At 42.2% G+C, this 23,456-nt stretch overlaps 2 protein-coding genes across 3 annotated transcripts; one reads left to right on the top strand and one right to left on the bottom strand.

Annotated features, from left to right (window-relative positions):
• Positions 1 to 2,539: 2,539 nt before the first annotated feature.
• On the top strand, positions 2,540 to 19,827 carry si:ch1073-459j12.1 (inactive carboxypeptidase-like protein X2). Of its 2 annotated transcripts, XM_037097517.1 has the most exons (23): positions 2,540 to 4,107; positions 4,302 to 4,760; positions 6,639 to 6,803; positions 6,900 to 6,956; positions 7,647 to 8,051; positions 9,402 to 9,476; positions 9,983 to 10,045; positions 10,370 to 10,453; positions 12,651 to 12,722; positions 12,812 to 12,921; positions 13,308 to 13,447; positions 13,911 to 13,995; positions 14,209 to 14,353; positions 14,439 to 14,527; positions 14,919 to 15,042; positions 15,357 to 15,553; positions 15,715 to 15,891; positions 16,729 to 16,892; positions 17,018 to 17,475; positions 17,597 to 17,736; positions 18,280 to 18,379; positions 18,495 to 18,661; positions 18,916 to 19,827. In XM_037097517.1, the coding sequence occupies exons 2-23, from the start codon at positions 4,517 to 4,519 to the stop codon at positions 19,285 to 19,287; spliced, it is 3,633 nt and encodes a 1,210-aa protein (XP_036953412.1). In that variant the 5' UTR covers positions 2,540 to 4,107; positions 4,302 to 4,516; the 3' UTR covers positions 19,288 to 19,827. The 2 variants fall into 2 exon arrangements, with proteins under 2 accessions (XP_036953412.1, XP_036953413.1); XM_037097518.1 differs by lacking the exon at positions 2,540 to 4,107 and having other exon boundaries at positions 4,137 to 4,760.
• Positions 19,623 to 23,426, bottom strand: pold2 (polymerase (DNA directed), delta 2, regulatory subunit). The gene is made up of 11 exons (XM_037097519.1): positions 23,191 to 23,426; positions 22,732 to 22,964; positions 22,525 to 22,646; positions 22,309 to 22,432; positions 22,087 to 22,201; positions 21,776 to 21,974; positions 21,539 to 21,619; positions 21,224 to 21,381; positions 21,003 to 21,130; positions 20,801 to 20,902; positions 19,623 to 20,188 (listed from the first exon to the last, which is right to left on the bottom strand). Exons 2-11 carry the CDS (start codon positions 22,955 to 22,957, stop codon positions 20,028 to 20,030), a joined length of 1,416 nt encoding a protein of 471 aa, XP_036953414.1. The 5' UTR covers positions 22,958 to 22,964; positions 23,191 to 23,426; the 3' UTR covers positions 19,623 to 20,027.
• Positions 23,427 to 23,456: the final 30 nt, after the last annotated feature.

The raw sequence follows: 23,456 nt of genomic DNA, 5'->3' as shown, positions 1-23,456 counted from the left end.
CTCAAAGATGTTACTGCTTTACTTTGATAGTAGCACAACCCCAATCAAGGGTTTTAGTATGCTTACTGACAGTCTTGAATACTTTAAATTGTGTAGAATTGCTATGTAGATTGGAGTTAGGACTCAGCTATGGCTGGCCATGGTAGTGTTCTGGCGTTCAGACACTAGAGGGCACACTTTGACAGCTCTGAAGTTGAAGGACCAAAACTGAGGACAGTCATCATCTACAAGTCCTCCATTATTCACAGATTCTTTTAGATGTTTGCACGTCTAAAATACCCTTACTTACTTAAATAATGATCAGTCTCTATAGTCTGTTCAGTGGCAGAAGCCAGACTTTGTTCTGTTTTACAAAACCAACTGTTCATCAGTGCTCCAGCCTTCGAATTTGTGTCAGTTAACTGCTGTGAAATTCAAACCTAATCCGTATTTATGCTCCCTTTGCTTGTTTAGTTTATTTAAACCTCATAAGTTCCTGTGGTGCTTCATCATTAGGGAGGAGCACCAATGCTGGCAGGCTGTGTAGACACTCCTGAGAGTCTCAGCCACAGTCCAACACTTTTCAGTCTGCACTCCATCTATAATCAGTGAAAATAATTACTGGGGCGGCATTAAAGCTAGATAAAACATAAATTCCAGTAAGTTTTCTTTCCCGTTTGTGTTGCCATTATGCAGGGACATGGTGGTGTGATGCTGGAATATTTGTGACTGATCACCAAGGGGAGATTTTGGTCCTGGGTCAATGAATTTGGAATACCTCCAGAGGAATCTTGGTGCTGCATGCTTCTACATCTGTGCCTAATCAGACTCATGGCTCCAGTCCCACAGTACCAGATGACCGGGCTGCGGTGGACCTGCTGAATCACAGCACACACACACAGGATGGAAAAAATATCCCCGCCAACCTTTTATCACTAATGTGTGTCGAAATGACACACAAACCATTTTTCATATCTGCTAATAGTCCGTCTGCGCTTGTGTTAAAGTGTTCTTTAATGTGCATGCAGTTTCAGTGATAAGCAAAGGACAAATGAGAGTGAGAACAGCGATTATGTAACTGAGAAGGCCAATGAGGGGTTAATAATCTAATACACAGACATCCCTCATGTGTCAGATGTCCTGCTGGAGTGTTTAGGTGTCCACATGCTCAGTGAGAATGAAGAGAAAGGAGCAGGATGGGGTTTTATAAGTCTGTTTCCATTTGTACCTAGTGAGCCTGCTGGAATACAGCATTTTTTTTCTCACTCTTGCTCTCTCTTGCCTTCCCTCCCCCCAACTCCCTTTCTCTGATGTCATTGTTTCCTGCCCAGTAGATGCTGACGCTCAGCTCAAGGCTGCACACAGACCCTGAACTTAATGTATACTCCTGCTGGATCTGACTGACAGGAATTTACAAAAGCAAATAAAAAGTGGTGTCACGTCCATTTAACACTCCATCAGGAAAATATGCTGCTGTCTTTTCTCTGCATTGCACTCAAACCGCAGTGTGTGTGTGCCAGTAATTGCAAGTGTGAACATTTGTCATGTAAGACAATTTAAGGACTTAAAGTGTTGATGATCACTGCATGTCCTGTTCTTTTTGCTTGTCTTTCTTTCTTTTTCTTTTTTTTTTTTTTGATTTGCTAACATCACATATTCTACTTAAATGACGTGTTTTACTCCATTAGACTAACTATACATAGCTATGGTTAGGAGTTGCTACTCAATGTAAAATTTTACACAGAATAAACATTTACAAAATATGATGTATATATGATATATAAAGTATATTATTATTATTATTATTATTATTATTATTATTATTATTATTATTATTATTATTATTATTATTATTATTATTATTATTATTATTATCATCATATACCATATTAATAACAACCTACCACTAAAGTCTAAATTAGCTTTAGCTCATCTAGCTAACTGACAACAATAAAATGCTACTAGGACACAGTATAATAATAATTCAGTGATATACATAATATAAACAATAACAACAAACGCATAATAACTGCTAACCATTTTCTGCACTGAGCAGCAACTTTATTTTTAAATAGCCAGCAGTGAAGTACCACTAAGTTACCTAACTGAGTTTTCTTCATGCAAGCTAGCTAGCCTGTTGCTACCTTTTCTTAAGTAATACATCTGAATATGTCTTCTACCACTGGGTGTTCCATTACTATGTAAGGCATTAAAGCATGACTCTGGCAAATGAAAAGATAAACTTACAAGCAGTAACACCCAACATTAGCCAGGCTTTTGCTGCGAGCTAGCAGCGGCTAATGGTAGCTTATATTAACTGCTAATTATTGTTCTCTATAGCTGTAGGATAGGAATTGCTGCAACTGCTAATTGACATTACTGAGTCATTAACTGACTTTATGAATCCTCTTCACTTGGAAACTATATTTTAGCATTAAAATTAAGTTATGATTGCTACTTTTAGCAGGTTTATAGACAAAAGCTAGGTTAATTTTAAAATGATTCTAGCTAACATACTGTATACAGTTCATTCCTGTATTCCTCCATTGCTTCTTGCATTTCATATACCATAACATCTTCCCTCCTTTATAAGAGGAATACTTCCCATCAGAAGTAGCTGCTGTGGCCTCTGTCTAATCCATGTCTTATGAGTGAGTAACTGAAATGATTCACGTGGTGTTTTTCATGCCTTCATTTGGCTCTCATCATGGACAGTGCTGGTACAGATTTCTGTCTGTATTGTGAAATAGTGAAGGGGGAAAAAAAAGAAGAAAAGCTCTCCAGCAAGCTCCCCTGTGTGTGGCTGACTCCTTGCCAGTAGAAAGGGCCTCCGCTTGACCTTACTGTAGTCTGAATTATCTGCTGAATTCTTCACAGTATTAGTCATATCCTCCACGGATACGATTGCACGTTGCAATAGTTTTCTCAAAATCCAATCGTGGATGGTCAGTTATCATTTTAATGCACTTCTGTTTTATTTCCCCTCACAATCTGAGTGTGTTTGAACTGAATTGTTCAAGCAGGTGTTTGTGCCTCAGTCTGAATATTCGCTCAGTCTGAGACCCATTCAGAGGAAATCATTCTCATGATTGTCTGAGCAGACGTAACAGGACTTCAGTGAGCTGTACAGACTGCTTTACTCTAACATCAGACTTTCCTGGATGATGAGCCTCCTCTCATGGATGAGTGCAGGTGATGATGGAGGGTTTTTTTAAAACTGGACCAAAAACTGAAGCTGAGGTCATTGCATTTTGTAGGAATGCCTGCACAAATGCCCCTTTTACTTTGGCATATTTTGCACAGTCTGACGTTGTTGAGAATTTGGGTGTTTCACCAAAAATGTTGTCATTTCTTGTCTTACATCTTCACCTGGAGTTTCATTTCGGGCCCAGTATGGATCTATCATTCGTCGGTGAGCACTGAGCAACAGCTCTTGATTACCAGGGAGGACAGGAGGATGTGCTTTGACTAGACTATTGGAAATGAATACTAGACGTTCAAGGCCCTAACAAGCTCTCCAAACAGTATACAGAGGAGAAAGAAGATGGTGGGATGGCAAAGAAAACACCAAATCTTAAGGTTATAATTCTGTCATCTGCTCAAACAATCCTCCCGTCCTGTGTGTGCGCTCCTCCGTGGCCCCCTTGCCTGCCGTAACTTCTTCTCCAGAAAGCAGACAGTGAGCTACGCAACACGCCGAGGAAAGAGTGACGGAGCACCTCGAAAACAAGATGGAGAGCAAATATCCTCTCCCAACTAAAACAAGTCCTGGACTGAAAAAGAATTTATGTTCTCCTCCTGCCTGTTTTCATTTTCTTTGAATTCCTCCCGCTGATGATTAGTGGTGTTTGGTTTTGTTAACACACACGCACAAAATCCCCAACCTCCCCCTTTCTCCTCCTCCTCCTCTTGTTGTGGAATTCAGTGTCACTCCTCTCCTGCAGCTCTGCTCTTTGGTGAGTCTGCAGGGCAAAAAGCTCTCCAGCGACGCATTCAACAGGAGCTCTGGACGAAGACGGGCTGGCTGTTATCTCCACCCCTGCTGTCTGAGGCTTCACCTGCCCTCCCTTATCCTCCCCCCCCCCATCTCCTGTCTGAGCTCTGCACCTGTTGTGACTCGTCAGCCAGGTGAGGGGAATCCTCTGGCCTTATTGCTGTTTTCTCAGCTGACCCCAGCTGCGGGGCAATTAGGACCTCGGTCTATTCATTTGACTGGATTGCTACTTTACTCTGCATCCCTCTCCCTCTGTCTCCCTCTCTTTAACCCACCTCCCTTCCCTCCCTGCCTATCCCTACCCCCCTCCCACTCCATCTCTGTCTAGCCCTGTCTGAGTGTGCCTGACACTGTGGCTGTGAGGAGCTCCAGAAGTTTCCCTGCTGGAGTGAAAAAGTGTGGATCACATTGCAAGGGAGGAAAGGGCGAAAATTAAATCCTCTGGTGGAGAGACGGCGTTGGATTCAGCACTGGACGGCTGAGAGAGAGAGAGAAGTAACAAACTCCAAACCAAAGGATTCTGCTGTTGGAAGAGCAGCAGATATGAAAAGCCAGACTGTGGTTGTGTCTGTGGCTCTGCTGGCCCTGTGCTGCCTACTGATCCCCAGAGGAGGGGAGAGTGCTGGGGGGATAGTTTCTCTCCGGCAGACTGAAGAGGAGAGGCAGGCAGGGGATCAGCTGCGAGATGAGTCCCTGGATGACCCGGAAAGTGAGCAGGGACTTGCAGTGGACCCACTGGGAAGCAGCGACAAGCACAAGAGAGACACAGATGAGGCTGCACAGACAGGTGAGAATAGAATTTTAACCATAAAATACAGACAGCAATGAGGAGGTTGCTTTTGAATGTATTGGGTGTCAGATTACTGGTCAGTCTAGATCAAGTAATATGACTTTTATTTACTTCTTCAGAGTAACATCACCTGTTCAGCTGATGGCTCTTTGATTACTTTCCAACAAATGCTTCGAGCTGGGCAATAAAGCTTAGTAAAACACAAAAAACAACAAAAACAGCGCTCAACATTTGAGTGCATACTGTCCAATGAATGGAGCTCCTTGGAAGCCAACCTACCCTTGATGAGATGGATAGGGTGGAGGTTTGGTGGACAGTAGTTCGGTCTGTGGGGACTGGGCTTAGGGACCAGAGGGTGGCTAATTCAAGACTGCACAAACCAGTCACTGTGTAGTATGTACTGGTAGCCGGTAGTCCACCTTCTGGGCACTGTCAGGCTGCCCTTGAGCAAGGCAGTGAGCTTCCTAACTGCTCAGGGTGTCTGACTACATGACAGACACCTCGATCTGACATCGCTATATACACTTATGCTTGTGTATAGGTCCTGTTTGTGTGTGCATGTGTATTTCAGGCCTTTGTGTGAAAAAGTGTGAGTGAACAAATGAAACTTCCCTAAAAATGATAAATGATGTATGTAGTCTTCTTGTTCTGCTCTGCTTTTCTCACCCAAGTTGTCGAGAAACATGGAAAGAGAAGATGTTCCTGCATACCAAAAAATGCAAAGCAGTAGAATTTATATTATATTCTATAAGCATTTTACCTAAAAAATATATGCTCAGATTATCGCCAATATTTTAATTAGTAGATGTGATTTGATTAGACATTACATCTCAATAACCATAACAGATTACCATTTGTATGTATTTTCTTATCCAACCACACATTCCTCAACGATGAATCCAGATATGTTTGAAAAAAACAAGACGTCGAAGTTGTTCAGGTCTGAGCTCTCAACACGACATGGAAGAACAAACAGAGGCAAACTCCTCAGTCTCTGACAGCTCCAACAGGCACCAGCAAGTCCAGGTCCTCCCTTGTCCACTACACAGGAGGGAACAGCTAGGCTAGATGGATTTCTTTGGCTCACACCAGACAAGAGGAGAAGACACCGAGTCAAGCATCTTGCAGGCAGATTTTTACGACACTGACCTTTTCCACTGCCGTTGTGCGCCCCACATGATTAATGCTGACTCTGATGCACAGTCATGCCTGATATGTGTAATAGACCTCTTCCCTAGAGCTCTCTAACTAAGCTTGAAATCCAAACTAACTCTTTGATGAGTCTCACTGATGGGTTTTTGCTTTATGGTAGGATGTAACTGAGGTGATAGTAATACATTTATTGAGTATTTGGACGGATTCAGTGACATTAAAGAAAACTTAATTGTGGTTGATGGAGCACAACGAGTGGAAAGAAAGAGAAGTGTTTTCCATGGAGTGCCTCAGAACTTCAGACAACCTCAGAGGGAAATACTGATGGACCTCAAGCAACCACTGAAATGCATCTGGCTGTCTGGATTTTCCCTGGCATCACCGAGTTTTGACTTTGCAGGGAAGAAATTATTGAGATACAACAAAAATAAGAATCAGAATTGCATAAGCTTGGAGTTTTCACTTCAGTCCTCAGTAAGAATCATCGATTAACAATTTGACATCAGATTGGTATTGGAAAGATGTTGACCTGCTGAGAAAATGTTGATCTTCATCACTTGAAAAATATAATGATAACAGCTGAAGAGGGTTCATTTTGAATTCAGTTTGGTGGTTGATTAGGCTTGTGTTGGGAGATTTTAGGGAAAACAACCACTTGTGCGTGAATACTTATTCTAGTTATGTAAAAACCTCTCTCTTCTCCTGTTTTCCTCCTCTTTCCAGGTTTGTTGGGCAGGGTGAGGAGAGCGCCAGAGGAAGGCAAAAAGAAGAAGAAGGACAAGAAGAAGAATAAGGACCCCAATGCCACCAAAAAGCCCAAAACTGACAAGAAGGGAAAGAAGAAGGACAGACAGACGACCACAACTGTACCACCAACAACAACAACACGTGAGGACAGAACAGTGCAGCAGAGCAGTGAGCCAAGTTTGTACTTGAATGACTTGGATGAATGTTGTTGACCTTGTGTCTGTCTGCTGCCTCCAGCGGTCCCGACTGAGCCACCCACTGAGCCATATACAGACTACCCCTATCCTGATGTTGGTGAGTGACACACAAATGAATGGGACTGGCAATACCCTTCACAGTGTTTTTTACTTATTTATTCATTTGGACCCTCATACCTGATATCTCAAAATATAGCACTGGGTTGGTCCAAGACTTTGCTCCATTATTACAACAAAAAAAAGGCAAAGTATGGAAAATTTAAAGAGCGTTCCACCCTTTTCATCAAACAACATCAAAGTCTATTTGTGTTTACAGTTCCTGGGACATTTGGCTGCGTATGTAGAAGGTTTTTATAAAAGCTTCATAAAGCCTTTTATAGTCTTATTAGGCTCCAGAGGGAGCTGCACAATTATTGAATCAAGTGATGTCACTTGAAAGCTTTTTAAAACGTGCATATTTACTGGGCAAACAAAGAGAATTACATTGTCAACAATGACCAACCATGTGTCACTTGTTGATACATTTTTTTTTTTTTTTACAATTTAACTTTTGGGGTGATAAACAATAAAAAGATCACTCTCTATCTCCCCAAAATGAAAGGAACAGTTTCTATCATGGTAGCTATATCAAATTTCTAAGAATGTTTTGTTCATTTTAAGTCTCTATTCATTAAATTCACAACCCATTTAAAACTAAAAACAGCGTAAAGAGTGTCTGAATCTAATAACCATTTGAATATTTTAGTCCTGACATCTTAGACTACCTTTCCATCTGCTTTTCTGTCAGACGAGTATTGGAAACCAGACGATGACTACTGGGAGGTTGATCCCACACCCTCCAGGCCTGAGCCTGAGACTACAATGACAGATCTTCCCTATGACTACTGGAAACCAGTAGAGAAAGACCCAGCTGCTCCAGTAACAGAAGCTTATGATGATTACTGGAAACCAGAAGAGAAAGAGCTGTCCACTCCAGCACCTGACAACTATGATTATTGGAAACCAGAGGAGAAAGAGCTGTCCACTCCAGCGCCTGACAACTACGATGACTACTGGAAACCAGAGGAGAAAGAACCATACGCTCCTGTGACTGACTATGACGGCTACTGGCAAGAGGTGGACCCAACCCCCCCTGCGCCCGAGGTTGATGGGAAGGCAGGGACAGATGACAGTGATTACTGGGATGCCACATGTATGTCTGACTCATATGCTTGCTTTGTTTTGAATCGAGATGTTTGTGGGGTGACAGTTTATCAAACATGAATAGTTTGAGATGAAACCATATTGGTCCCTTAAGACCATTATTGTTGCAATGATCATTTATCTCAACAAAGAATTTGAGTAGAGACAGTAGGTGCTGAAAAAAAAACAGATAATACGTGTAATGATATTTGTAACAAATGTTGAGGCTGAGAAGACTCAAACTAAAGTAAAAAATATTTTGAGGAACTTTTTTAACTGGTTCTCAAATAGTCTCAACTTAACAAAGATGCTTGTATATGATACAGATAAGCAAATGAGACCATCATCAAGAAATTAGCTATTTCTGTATTGTTCTTAGTTATTCTTACCGCCTGCTACGAGGTCGGATCCCAAAAATGTAAACCATTTTTTATGTTAGAGTGCCGAGGATGAATTGGAGAGTCTCACTGCCTGAGGAAAGAAGCTGATTGGTAGTGTGGTGGTAGGACAGTGATACCTATGTATTGCTGGAGAGCCCTATACTTGTTACTGAGCTATATCTTTACAACAGCTTATTATTATGAAGACATAAAATTAATAGGGAATGTCATCTCACATAATCACAAAATGATAAAACATGTAGTGTGTTTCTGATTCTAATGGCCAAATTGAGCTTTGCAATGATGCTTGTGATGTCAGCTGACTTTTTAGTTTTAAAGTAGACAAAAACAAGAAATGATGCTGCACAGCCAGCTGTTCTGTTATAGAGCTTGTTTGCACTTCATTTTTCACCAGTGGTTTCAAGTTTGATTCCTTCACGCACCGCACTGCCTCATCGCTGCTTATTTTACTGAGCTGCTAATAGCCAAGCACACAGTTGATCAGTGAATCCAGGTTTGAAATGTGATCCTGAAAATGTGTTTCAAAGAAAGGGTGCGGGAAGTGGTTAACGTTGTTCTCCATCAGTAAATAACATTTTAATTTGAATCAGAGAGAAGACCGCATGACTCATCTCTGCACGCTTGTAGAAATAGACACGGACATTTCCTTAAATTAGAAAAAATCTTGCTTGGTGAAACACAAAAAGCTGCCGATGTTTCTAAACTAATTTTCCACAGGATCAGATGTAGGAAACAGTGTGTCTTGTGGCTCTGCGACACCCTGGACCAGACTGACATGTTCTCATTACTCTGTGTTTCCAGCAAACTGTACAGCACCTCTGCTCTTCCAACGTTTCCACTGATTCAGTCACACTCACAACTGTTACTTTCTCCTGTTGCCCCGTCTGCTTCTGACACTAATTTAATCCCTCTGTTTGACCTTTTAAATGTTTTATTGTTTTGTTTTTACACCCCTGCAGTTGAGGCTCCAGATAATCTTCCATTCCCTGATGGTAAAGAGGTCAGCCCTGAAATCAAAGTAGAAACCCTACCAGGTAACTGCAGTCCCTTGAACTCATTAGAAATATGTCAAATTTAACTTAAATTAGGCAGGTAATTAGTAAGAAATCTCTATAGACTTGAAATGTAGAAGAAACGTCCATTCCATCTGTGCCTTTTCGGGTGAAAGCAGATGAGAAATCATGAGCAACACATGGGAATAACATTATAGTGAGACTGTGAGCAAACTTGCCCTACTTATTTAAACAGTAGTGGGTGGGTTTGCTTGGTTCCGCAGAGTCAACAGAACGTTACTCAGTCATCAAATCAGAACTCTGTTATGATTCTCGTAAATGTAAATTAAAGATTTAACAACTTAATTACATGGTGGGCGTCCAAATAGACAGCAGTTGTTGTGGTTGAGAAAATCAGGGCTGTACTAACCTGTAAAACTTTGCAGAGTAAACCATGTATTCTCATAAAATCTTACTTGTGATGTAGCGATGCATCTCACTGATAGAATGAGGCGTCTGACTCCATGTTTGGTCTTTTATTTACACAGAGGAGCCAACAACCACTTCTCCATATGAAGGAACGTGGTATGATGATTACGATGAATACGGAAGTAAGTGCATACATAACACACACACACACACACACACACACACACACAGACACACGCACACACACAACTGAAACAAATCAGTAAACAAATGTTGTATATTAAATCCATTGTTTAATCTGGAGTGAGTCTTCCTGCCAACAAAACAGGCAGCGAGGAAAATGAATAAACAGGTCAACAACTTTCCAGATTTATAACTGATCCTTTGTGACCTTTTTACTGTTTATTGTTCCTAATGGCTTGCTAAAACCCCAAAAGACGTGCAGAAACACTGGTTTATTTATAGGCATTTGCATAAAATTATCCTTGATTTTCCCATTTCCACAGGGAGGAAAGAAGACGAGACAGACGACAAATGGGTTGAGAAGGAGAGGGAGAGAGCTCAAAAAGAAAGAGAGAAGCAGGAGAGAGGTAAGAAAACCCAGATGTGGACCTTTTTTTTTTATATTCTTGCGTAACAGCTCTCTGCACAATCATGTCAGACAACATGCGATACTGTCGTTGCCAGTGCAAAGAACGTGGCCTGCAACCTCAGTTCAAAAGCACTGATAGATAACAGCCCTAATGTGTCCCCAGTGTCTGATCACATTTCTGTGATAGCTGAATGCAGATGTGATTTCCCACCATGCCAATGTCAGCAGTCAGCCAATGTCTGTGATACTTGCTTTAACTTGCTCGGCAGGGACAGGAGTTCAAACCTTCTGAAACAAAATGGAGCTCATCCAAAAAAAAAAGTCATAAATCTCTTGTGAGCTGGACTGAAACAAAGTGAATGAGGGGAGGGGGTCAACTGAGAATGATGTGCATGCAGTGGATTAGTCTAAATGATAAAGAAAAAAAACACAACAAGGGTGAATAGCAGGCAGATGATGTTGTAATGTTTTGCTCTGAAGTATTCACATCAAATTCAGCTCATTTTTGCCACGTGTCGGCTGTGTGTGGTGAGGTTAGATGGCGGTTAAGGCGAGCCTGGAGAGGATGATGTACAACACTGTCGAGACTGATGTCAATAGGGCATTTCCTGTGTGGACACTTCACTGCTATCTGTGCTTGAACTGTAAAGCATTTTTAGCTAACTTTGGGCATAAATTCAGACGTTTATGAGTCTTGAAGCACTCATCTGTGACACAGAGGCACAAATGCAGATGTGTGTCCACACCTTCATCAGTGGTTCTCAAAAGTTTTCAGTCATTCCCCCACCAAAAAAAGTTCACCCCCCACCCTAGCAACTGATGAATGATGATCTGAGATGAATGTTATTGAAAGAAAGGTCACCAGTTAACAATGCTGTTAAACTCTAGCAAAAAAACTACCTGTACTTCAACAGTTTTGCAGTGTAAATCTGTTTTCTTTCAGGATAGCCTGGATGAAGTATTTCCATTATCCTGGAAAGCTCATTGAATTGCTTTCAGGATATTGCTTTAAATGTGCTATACAAATAAAATTGCCTTGCAAAATTAAAGACATACTAAGATATTAATATAAGTGAAAGTCACCCAGATGAATAGTACTTAAGTAAAGTCTTAGATTATCGATATTAAATGTACTAAAGTATCAAATGTAAAATACTGTCAACTGATTATCAGCCTGGCCATTTATTGGATCCAATATTCTGCATTTCTCTGACAGTTGGAATCAGGGTTTTTTTTTGTTGTAGATCTGATTGCAGATAAAAATAAAAACCTTAAAATCTAGTAAAACGTTTACCCATATATGAAAATTGAGTTATTATCTACTCAAACTGATGCTGATGGAAAGGTGAATGTAATAGTCAAAAAAACATTTCAGGAGTTTCACAGCAGAACAGCGTTGCAGTATTCAGCCAAAAAACTGAAGTAGCTGGGGACTTGTTTTAAAAAATAAAAAAAATATGGTGGAAAAACACATCATGTCTCAATACAGGTCATACTGTGAAATCCAAGTCTCAAGCCTTGAGATCCCAAATCAATGAGCAAAGATGTGATTACCCCCTGGATGCACAGTCACCCAGTTCAGACAGAACGTGCACTAATGCTTTTGGCTTTGCAGCTGCAGTTAAGATTACATTTTGGTAAATGTGAATGTACTTTATGTTACATTTCATCATTGGTCAGCACGAAAGCATCAGCAAACTATTTGTCCACCAGACGAACAGGTCATCCACGCCCCCCCGAACTTACTCAGTGGTTGCATGTGCTTGTCCGCTTATACATGAGCTGAACATGTTTCACATTCCCACTGTCAGTAAGACATATGGCAGCCATACTACCAGCCAAAAACTAGTGTGTCAATGTGACACACAGGTCGGTGTATTTGAATATAAATGACAACAATGATAGATTGGATTCAGTAGTTTTCTTCAACAGTAAACCCTCTGGGTCAAGATGATCTGAGTTGTGTTCAGAGCACACTGGACTGGGAGGGAAATCAGAGCATCTGGGATGTTTTATTACTGCCTTCCAGCCGCCGCCACCCCTCCCCCCAGTTCATCTTGGGGGCTTTTGGCATATAAAATCTGCAAAATAATGATGAGTTCCTAGATCATTTCTGGGCACAGAGAGAGAGGAAATATTCAGCCAAGACAGCACAATTTATTTGGCATTAAGATTGTTTTTCTGACCTCCGCCAGAGAGAGTGCAGAAGCTGAAGGAGGCAGAGGAGCGGGCCAGGAACAGACCGCGTGTCTTCAAAGAGCCAAAGAGTAAGTTTGAGCGAAGCTGGAAAACATTGCATACACTTTGCTAAGACAATTAACATATCATTTGATTCTCTCTATTGTGTACGTGGCAGAGTGTCCTCCCCTGGGGATGGAGTCCCATAAGATCGAGCCAGACCAGCTCACAGCTTCCTCAATGTCTCAGTATAGCTTTGCACCTCAGAGGGCGCGCCTCAACATGCAGGTACACAACAATCAGAGCAGGACTGCTTACATACACTACAGCTATCACTTACATACAGCCAAGCCTCAGAATAAGCACCAGCTACCGGACACATGTTGGAAAATACTGTTATTGCTGAGTCTGTCATTTCCATTAGCTGCTTTGGCAGTTTATGTTCAGCAATGTTTAAATCAGCAGATACACTGTTTGAAGGTTTTCGCTGCCTACCCTCCTTGAACTTGCAGTCATAATGGCATGTGCGATCTATGTGCAGAGTTAAATAACCTGCATGTCAGTGCATGATAAGCTGATATATGGATTGAATTTGCACAGTAAAGTGTATGAGCTCAATCTGTTACTGAGTCAAAGGACCTAGCAGTATGTGTTCTGGTCTCTGTGGTTCCCAGGGCTCAGACGATGAAGATGACATGAGAGGGGGAGCGTGGTGTGCAAACTCAGAGGACAGCAACCACTGGTTTGAGATCGACGCTCGCAGGGAGACAGAGTTCACAGGGGTCATTACTCAAGGACGAGACTCTGCTATTGAGTAAGACAAAAAAGACACTGCAGTTTTCAAACTCAGCATACTGCTATGAGAGTGTTGGGGCTGGGCAGTATATTATATTGATAAAGTATCGTTCTTCTGAAATGAGACTACATATCCTCATGGGTTTTTGATATTGTTATATCATGTTATGGCATTAGTGTACTTCCAGGCTGTCTTACTTGGCTGTATTACAGTAAAGTGATGTCATTTTCTGAACTTACCAGACTGTTCTACTTGTTCTAATACCTGCCTTCACATACTTCAGTCATTATATTGACATTACTGATGATTAGTCATTGCAAATCTAATCCAGATGTGATGATATGCAAAGTACAATATCAATTGAATTTGGTCGCCTCAAGTATTGTTTGAGATTTCAAAATATCAAAATATATATAGTGTATCATGATTTCGCCTAAAATATCACAATATCATTTTAACCCTTCTCATCATTTTGTTACAGGAATGACTTTGTGATGTCCTACTTCCTGGCTTTCAGCAATGACAGCAGAGAATGGACCACCATCCACGATGGATACGCTGACTGGGTGAGTTCACCGAAAATGATGCCACTTCCTCATGCGCCACATCAAATGCTGGTAAAACATGCTCGTGGCTGGTAGATTTGCTTCACCCCGCAACAAAAAAACCCAAAAAACAGTAGGAATCCATTTGGAACTAGCACTTAACAAAAAGTTGATCTTGCACCCTGTTCCCCCCTCTTTCTTTGACTCATTTTTACCTCAATCTCTATGGCCCAGTTGTTCTTTGGAAACAGTGATAAGGACGTTCCAGTGATGAACCAGCTGGCAGAGCCCGTACTGGCCCGGTACATCCGAATCATTCCTCAGAGCTGGAACGGCTCTCTGTGTATGAGGCTGGAGGTCCTCGGCTGCCCCGTGCACGGTGAGACTCAATGACATGAACCCACTTAAAATCGAGCACACACGTGAAATTAATTAAACACATTTTGTTCCTTTTTGTTTCACAGATCCAGCTGATGTTCAGTACAGGCAAAATGAAGTGACTCCTGTCGATTATTTGGAGTTCAAACACCACAGTTATTCAGACATGGTTACAGTGAGTACCCTTACATCGTCTGCTGGATGATTGAATTCCACAGGAAATCCTCAGTTATTTTACCAAAGACTAAATAATTTCCCAGGAAGAATTCAACCTTGAACCAGGAAGGCTGAATGACCCTCCCACACTAACATGAGGCTGATAAAGAACAGAGCCCATCTTTTCCCCAAATTTTAGAGCACAACTGATGATTTGTAGTGCTTTTTCAGTAGCACAGATAAATCAGATTGGCCTACTGTGTGTTGTTGAACTTTTCTTTCAACTTAATAAGCTGCATATCTGTTTCATGGTTTTAATAGTCATCAGCTATTTCAGAAATAATGTGTAAATATAATGATAGTTAATACTTTCAACACTGACTGTACTGACCTTCTTCTCATGTGTTAAGCTTATGAAGTCGGTGCACGATGAGTGTCCCAACATCACCAGCATCTACAGCCTGGGCCGCAGCTCCAAAGGACGGGAAATAATGGCCATGATCATCTCTGGCAACCCAACAGAGCACGAAATAGGTGGGCATGTTTTCATATTACCATGAAATTGGCAGATAGAATTGTTGTCTAACAGTTACACAGCTTATCTTGCAATATATTTCATTATCAATACCAAATTCTAAAAGGGTGTTTTCATTGTAGGGAAATTCAAAACCAGCAGTTGTTTCTCCAATGTCCCAACAGTCTGAAATTAGCTCCATCAAAACCAGAAGGCTGTTGGGTCTCAATGGCACCGCCGATGATTCTTGTAAATCTTAATAAACACCAGGTGGAAGTCAGCTGATTACAGTTAGGGGACAAATAACTACAGTCTTGTCTGGTTGTCTCTGCAGGTGAGCCAGAGTTTCGCTTCACGGCGGGTCTCCATGGAAACGAGGCTGTGGGACGGGAGATGATCCTGCTTCTCATGCAATACCTGTGCAAAGAGTACAAAGACAGAAACCCCAGGGCCCAGCAGCTGGTCGAGGGAATACGCATCCACCTGGTGCCCTCGCTCAACCCTGACGGACATGAGGAAGCTTTTGAGGCGGTCAGTGATTGTGCTCATCAAAAAAAATAAAATGTTTCTTAACTGGAAAACAAAAAGTAACAAAGAGAGAAACAAACGGGAAATGCCAGTGAATCATGCTGCATTGGTGGTCTGGGATGACATTTCTCCATGTGTAGCTCATCTGAAATGTTCCCCCGCAGGGATCAGAGCTGAGTGGATGGACCACGGGGCACTTCACTAACGACGGCGTCGACATCTTTCAGAACTTCCCCGACCTGAATAGTATCCTGTGGGATGCTGAAGAAAAGGGCATGGTGCCCAAACTCACCCCCAATCACCACATACCCATACCAGAGGGCTTTGATTTCAACAGCTCAGTAAGGACGAGGGTATTGTTGTGTTTTATCACAGGATATTCATAAATGCCAAGGACAGAAGATCTCCAGTTAGGACAAAACTAGTTATTGTTATATTCTACGTTTAAATACAATACTAATCACAACACATCATCCGGCAGAAGCAAATGTTTTGCCAGTGTTAATTAACAACTTAATGTTCCCACTGATGTGGTGACACAAAATGGAAGGTTTTTAAAACTAAAACTTTGTGGGTGACAACCCTGCACCCAGGGACACAGGAAGTCCGTCACAGTTTGAGATGCTTAGGGGGCAGTCTATATGATGATGTCATTGTAAATGGGCCTTCTTGTGAATTCAGCATGTACCGTATGATTTTTTTTTGTTCTGTGACAAACCACAAAATTGTAAAGCCACATTAAGCTTCGTCATCAAAGAGACTTTGTGTATCCTGTAGACACATCTGTTCATATTCTCATGCTCCTTATGAGCTTATCCACATGAGCACATAATTGCAGGGCAAAGTACTGAATGTGATAAAATCCTTTTTATTTTTTATCCTTATTTATGTTTTAGTTTTAATTTATTGGGAAGGTGGTTACAAGAGTCAAGTTGCAAAAGGTTGAGAACCCCTGCTGTAATGAACAGAAACCAATTACGTTTTACTGTAGACTTCTTTTAGTTCTCCCTTAAAAACTCCTCTCCTCAAAAGCAAGTGTATGTTTTAGTATGAATAAAGACCTTTGTTCTGTATAAATATGATTGTGGTCTATTCAGTAAACAAAGATGAGGATATACTGCTTACCTAGTTTTTTCTCCACTGTTTGTGTGATCCTGATCTTCCTGTTTTTGTTCCAGATTGCTGTGGAAACCAGGGCCATAATCTCCTGGATGAAAAGCTATCCATTTGTGTTGGGTGCAAACTTCCAGGGCGGGGAGTCAATTGTGGCCTATCCTTATGACAGCCTACGTCTCAACAAGCCTGCCGAGAGCCAGAAACCCCACAGCCGCAAGAAGAGACAGTATGACTTGTTGTCACCCTGCTTCACACTCTTATTATTCTAAGATCTTATTTTCCTCCACCTTTGTCATCCACAAAACACTTAAAGTTGCAATCCTATTAATTAACTACAATCATTTCTTATAGGTATGAAGATGAAGGTTTTGATGTGACAGAGTGGGGACAGGGCTATCACGAGGCGCCAGAGGAGGACTGGAGGGGAAGGGGATATGCAGAGCCCGAGGAGGAGTGGAGGGGCCAAGGCTATGACCGTGGTTACGGCCACGGCTACGAACACGGCTACGACCACGGCCACGACCACGACCACGGCCACGACCATGGCTACGACCACAGTTACAACCAAGGTTACGGCCACAGAGAGGAGGAAGAGGATGATAGAGGAAGAAACGCCGGCTACCGGCCCTCTGAGCCTGAGGATGAGCCTCGGGTGATTGCAGACGAGTCCCTTTTCAGGTGGCTGGCTGTCTCCTACGCCTCCACACACCTGTCCATGACACACAACTACCACGGCTCCTGCCACGGAGGCACTCCTGCAGGGGGGCATGGCATCGTCAACCGGGCCAAATGGAAGCCAGTCACAGGAAGTAAGTAGACACCAGTAGATTCATTATATGTTTTGCAGGTCTGGATGCATTAACACACCCTGGTGGACAGTATGTGTAGTGCAGGCTCTGAGATTAATGCGTGTGCCCACCCCCTTTCTAGGTATGAATGATTTCAGCTATCTGAACACAAACTGTTTTGAGTTGTCGATATTCCTGGGATGTGATAAGTTCCCTCATCAGACTGAGTTGGTGCATGAGTGGGAGAAGAACAGAGAAGCTATGCTCATCTTCATGGAGCAGGTCAGTCACACATACTCACACAACATGAGACATGAGATATACTGACCACCGTCTCTGAACTCTCATATTTGGAAAGCATAGTTAAGCATCTTTATGAGAATGTATTCAATCAAAACCACTTAAGTATGGCTCTGATTAAAAAAAAAGCCAGGATGCTGTGGTTCTTCTTTTGATGGCACAGTGTCATGTAATAGAATGGTGTCTGTCACTGCTACCTCACCAGCAGTGGGGGGTTTAAGTAGAGTGAGAGAGTTTCAACCTGAAGTTAGACAAATATACTTAGTAAGATACAAGTTTTTGCTGCTCAGACATTCATGATCCCTCGTGGTTGGCTTGATCCTTTTTCACCATTTAACATTTTTGGCTTTTGGTGGATTATCTCAACAACTGTTGGATGGATTTCTAAGAACTTTGATACAAATATAAATTGGCCCCAAGGGATGAATTCTTGAATTTGGTGATCATTTAGCTCAATGCAGAACTGCTTGCGTGACTTAACTCCTTAATAAACAGGTTTATTAAACTATTGCCCTCTCTGTGTAGGTGCATCGTGGCATCAGGGGCATTGTGAAGGACCAGCAGGGTAACGCCATTGCAAATGCCACAGTGTCTGTAGAGGGAATAAACCATGATGTCACCACAGGTCTGCTGACAGATTTCTCTTCTTCCCCTTACTGACTCTAACATGATTTAACTTTGAACCACAATGTACACCCTCTGTGCTTGAAACAAAAAGTCTATCTACTTTGTCATTGTAGCACCAACAGGGGACTACTGGCGGCTGCTCAACCCGGGCGAGTACCGTGTGACGGCTCGAGCTGAGGGCTTCTCCCCTGTGACCAAACTCTGTGTGGTGGGTTACCAGTCAGGAGCAACCGCCTGCAGCTTCAACCTGGCCAAGTCCAACTGGGACCGCATTAAACAGGTGAGGCACAGACCTGGGATTGTAATTATTATAAACGGCCCCCAGCATCTTTTTCTGCATTAAAATCTCACTGCATTAAACACACAAAAACATTTTCACATTTCAGACAATACTGCACCGATACCGATATTATCTGTGATACGCCAATATCGGCCAATCGATAAATTGGTTGAGTCTAAAATTAAGCATTTTCTAAACTTTCAAGACTTTGTATAAACCCTGTTGATAAAGTGGTCTTCATCATTTTTCTACAGATCATGGCCCTCCATGGCAACAAGCCAATCCGACTCAGCTACAGTAACAACAGAGTACAGAACCCAGCAGTCACTAATGGCAACAGGCGTGTGGTTGACAGCAGCAACGGGTATTCAGAGAACTCACGAATCAGCGCCGAGAGGCGGAGGAGGCTCAGGATAGCTCGTCTCCGTCGCCTTCGCCAACAGAGATTACTGAGATTAAGAACGACAACGACATTGCCCCCGACAACCACAATTCCCACAACACCAGAGACCACCACATCCTGGTACGACTCGTGGGTCATAGGGGAGGGTCAGTCCTCGACGCCTGGCGGTTTCACAGACTCCTTCCTGGACTATAACTATGAGTACAAGATCGATGACTATTAAACTAAACGCACTCAATTCAGTAAACACACAGCTGTCCTCTCCTCCTGTAGTTTGTTGCCTTGTTGTACTGTGAGCAGGTTCATAAAGAATCACACAAGGATCACAGATTTGTGTATAAGCAGTGACAAGGTGCTGAATATTAACTACATTCATTGTATAAAGATAGTGTATCTAATACTTACCAAAGTGTCTCTTCATAGAAATGGACTCTGTTAATTAATCATAGTTCACTTTCACAGATCACGTTGCGTTTTTCTGACTTGTTCAGTCTTTCTGCTTCATGAACAGATTTTATATTGTAGGGTAATCAAATATACATAAGCAAAAGTCATGACTTTTTTTACTTCACCAGAGTTTAATTATTTACACTGTCTTCATCCATGGCAGACATATTTTTACAGTATAAACAGTCACTAAAGGTTTTAAAAAGCATTTGTTCAAAGCTGGTAGCAGAGTCAGAGGGAAAGAATCTTCTGTCAGGTTTCCTCAGACACGTCAGGGTAGAAGAGTTATTTTTCAAATAAACGCTTGTTAATACACCGTTCTTGTCTTTGTTTTTTTTAGCAGCTTCGTGAATACTGATTTCTGTTTAACAATAATTCTTTGATCCTCATGACATTGGATAGCAGTGTAACAAGGAATGTGATTATCAGCCCAATGTTGATGTGATGAGTCTGTGATCACTAGAAATTAGTCTGAATGTGTATATGTGGACTGGAGTTGTGTGTAAATGTGGACCATCAGTGGCTGATGTTCATCTCACTTTCCTCATCCTCGTCAGCAGAGAAAGCTGAGAAGCTGACGGGCTCACACTCAAGAGTACGTAAATTGATCAGGCAGGCTGTCTGGGTGCTACTGAACTCTGGAATAGAGACCAAAAGGACCTCCTGGCCATCAGGACCTGGCAGAAGAAGAGAAGAAGAGGAAGTATGTTGGCACATTATTAAGGAGGAAAACAGTAGGGCTAGGCAACATGGCCTGCACATAATATCACAGTATTTTTTGGTTGTATTTGGATCCAGTTTTGCCCTAACTTTTGAAAATCTCTACAAAATCACTTCATAAATGCTAGCACTGGACCATTAAATAAAATAGCACAATATTTTTGAGCCAATACCTCGATATCGAGACAATACTGTAGGGATGACAGTTGGTACTTTCACAAAATACTAAACACAGATTTTTAATAATCACAATTTCTGCTTGAACAATATTACAGTACATTTCTTCAATAATTAAAAAAGAGATCGTAGTATGGGTCTGCCTTTACCTTGCGCTCTGTGCTCTATCAAGACATCATCAGTTTGATAACAATAACTGTAGCAATGTGTCTAATAAAATGCTAGTTTGGTTCATTTACAGTCAATAAAGACTGTTTATCTATCTAAACAAGCCAAAATCATTAAGTAGGATGAAGATTTTCAAAAACATTTTTATGGTGTTCATGTCAGAAAATATAAACAGACATTTTGTGTTCAGACAGAATATTAAGATGTACAGTTTACACACTGACCCTTAATGAGCTTGGAATCAAAAGTCGGAGCGCTGCCGCTGAAGTAAACGTGGGGACACTCCTCCAAGATGAAAGGGTCTTTTTGGTAAAATGGGTAACAACCTGACATAAAAATGTAAAGAAAACAGTGTGACAATCTAATATCAAACCAACATCAAGCAAAAGGTTTTTGTCTTATCCTGCATCAATTTGTCTGACTTACCGAGTGTATCAGGCGCTGTGGGTGCCAGGTGTCTGAGTCGTAGCGTCTCCTCCAGTATTTCCAGGTGACTGTCCATGCTGCTGTACTTCTGAATGTCACTGACATTCTGACCTGATGTGCCCAAGAACCTTTGGGGAATAACAAACAAACGAGCTCAAACATCCACACACTTACTTAGACTAGAAGCAAGGAAGATAGTGACTGTGTATGGTGTTGCTCACCTCACTCCATCAATGTTAGCTATGTATGGATTGGAGGACAACTGTAGTGTGGGGTACACTGAGGACAGGGGGAACATACAGCGATGGAGGGGCTGCTGTGGGAGGGTGTAGTTGGTGGGGTCATACTGGCCTGGCATTACATCCACTGGAAGTGAGGCCTGGAAGAGCAGGAGGCAGTGACACACTGACACTTTCTTTGTTTTTATAAGTAACTCAATCTGGAGCTGCTGAATCTAAAAAAGGTTTTCATGATCAATTATTCAGTCATTTGTTATGAATGATAAATCTTTTTTCAATTCAATGAGTCAGACTCACCACGAGCTGAAGCAGCAGCTCATCCAGCAGACGAATGGCCTCCACACTACCAGCCTGAGTCTTCTTGGTGAGGTACTTGGGCTTGACACAAAGAGAAGGTAAAACAGGTATTTCAATGAACGATTTTTAGAGAGCCAGTTCATATCAACCTCTTTTCTGATAGAGTAAAACTAGTAAGACAGTATGTACATAAATGTGTAAATAAATGTGTGTCAGGTTTAGACCAGTGCTAGCTACCTTTGTCGAGGCATCCTTGTCCTGGGTGCTCTGGCTAAGCAGGTTTCCAGCCAGTAGAACCCTGGAAATGGTCGCTGCCCCGCTCTGCTCCCCCTGATCGCCGAGTTGCCCGGTCACCATGTCAATTAGCAACTGTAGCCCCAGCATGCTGTCAGCATTACTACTGCCAAGACCAAGTCCAGAGGCCAGGAGCACAAACCTGGATGGCAACAGATAATGACATTAGAATCTTTAACCTCAAAAGTTTAGTGTTTAAACTGTGTGTGTGTGTGTGTGTGTGTGTGTGTGTGTGTGTGTGTGTGTGTGTGTACCTGTCAGAGCTGAGTGCAGGCCTTGGTGTCTGCAGAGGAAGATCGGCCATGCAAAAGTCCTCAACTGTGAACTTCCCATCGTTCCTCTCGGCTCCATATATTGCAATAACGCTACCTGAAAGGGAGGAGAGCCCATGACTTAAAAGAGACATGACCGCAGCTGTATTTGAGTGACGCCTTACTGCAATCCTTTGTTGGTTCGACCACAAGAAAGGCCCTGACCTGTGACACACTTGTCTCTGTCAATTTTGCCCTCCAGTTTGATCCTTTGCAGCTCGTCCTCCAGAATGAGCTCGTCTGTCTCACTGATGTATTTGGCTCTTGCAGGCTGGGGCAGTAAGTTGTGCTGAAGAAGAGAAAAGCGGCAAAGAAGGGACACATGAAACACGACAACAGCTGATTTTTATTTCGTCAGCTGGTGTGTTTTGCACTACAGACCTCGTCGCTGATCTCTCTCAGAATAGATGGCTGCAAGTCCATACGTTTAAACAAGGTTCCCACAATGCAACACTGCTCCCCTGTCTGGAGATCACACAGCTTCCTGATGAGCACATTTGATCCTGAGACAGAAAAAGACAAAGATTTTGATCTGATTCATCGCCATCTGATTCGGATGCTTGAGTGTCTCAGATGTCCTCAGTTTACCCCACTTCTGCTGGGCTCTCTCTGACAGCAACGGCCTCATCTGCATGAGTCGTGTTGCGTAAATGTGGGCATACTGGCGACTAAAACTCCTCTCCCCGACTCCGAATTGATCCGAGCAGAGACTGTAAGACAGCGACATCCTCTCAAACACCGGGCCCTGGTCCTCGGAGGCAGGGCGGCAGAGCAGAGAGGAGCCCTCCGTTTGGGCGCTCAGGTCGGAGAACATGACTGTCCTGAAGCAGAGGAAGAGATGAGTTTAGTAGAAATGTATCTTCGTTGGTACATATGCAGTTAATGGCTGCCATGCACTGTTGGAAAGCGTTTTTACTTGTGTTTCCAGCAAGTCAAGGATGTCAGCATAACTTAACGTTAATGACAGCTAGTTGTGCTGCATGTGCTCTACCAAAACATGCCAACTTTCCTAAGAGTACCGCAAATGTGACATTTTAACACTCTTACCTTTACAGAGGTAAAGTGGAGCTTCGGTATAACTTGTCTTAAATCAGGTTATAAGCTATATTTTCTGATAACGCTGGTCTGGTTTCTTGTCAGCGAGCAAAAACATACGATTCCCGCGAAATTACCCCCTAAACATCACTGGGGTTTGCTTTAAGGCGAACACGTATTCTCGCGAGAACTGCGTGCAAAGAGGGCCAAAAATATGATTTAAGAGTGCCACAATGACCAGAGAACGATAAACCTTAACGAAAATTACCTATGATTTA

Source organism: Acanthopagrus latus, chromosome 5, assembly GCF_904848185.1.
Source record: "Acanthopagrus latus isolate v.2019 chromosome 5, fAcaLat1.1, whole genome shotgun sequence".
NCBI lineage: Eukaryota > Metazoa > Chordata > Actinopteri > Spariformes > Sparidae > Acanthopagrus > Acanthopagrus latus.
This window is presented reverse-complemented; position numbering and strand designations above follow the sequence as displayed.

What these genes read in the sequence shown, in the direction of transcription:
- si:ch1073-459j12.1 (XM_037097517.1), top strand. Translation starts at nt 4,517, where the DNA reads ATGAAAAGCCAGACTGTGGTTGTGTCTGTGGCTCTGCTGGCCCTGTGC. An exon ending in TGATTACGATGAATACGGAA is followed by an intron (nt 10,046 to 10,369) that starts GTAAGTGCATAC and finishes CCATTTCCACAG; the next exon opens with GGAGGAAAGAAGACGAGACA. An exon ending in CCCAACAGAGCACGAAATAG is followed by an intron (nt 15,043 to 15,356) that starts GTGGGCATGTTT and finishes TTGTCTCTGCAG; the next exon opens with GTGAGCCAGAGTTTCGCTTC.
- pold2 (XM_037097519.1), bottom strand. Translation starts at nt 22,957, where the DNA reads ATGTTCTCCGACCTGAGCGCCCAAACGGAGGGCTCCTCTCTGCTCTGC. An exon ending in CAGAGACAAGTGTGTCACAG is followed by an intron (nt 22,202 to 22,308) that starts GTCAGGGCCTTT and finishes CCTCCCTTTCAG; the next exon opens with GTAGCGTTATTGCAATATAT. An exon ending in ACAAGGATGCCTCGACAAAG is followed by an intron (nt 21,620 to 21,775) that starts GTAGCTAGCACT and finishes CTTTGTGTCAAG; the next exon opens with CCCAAGTACCTCACCAAGAA.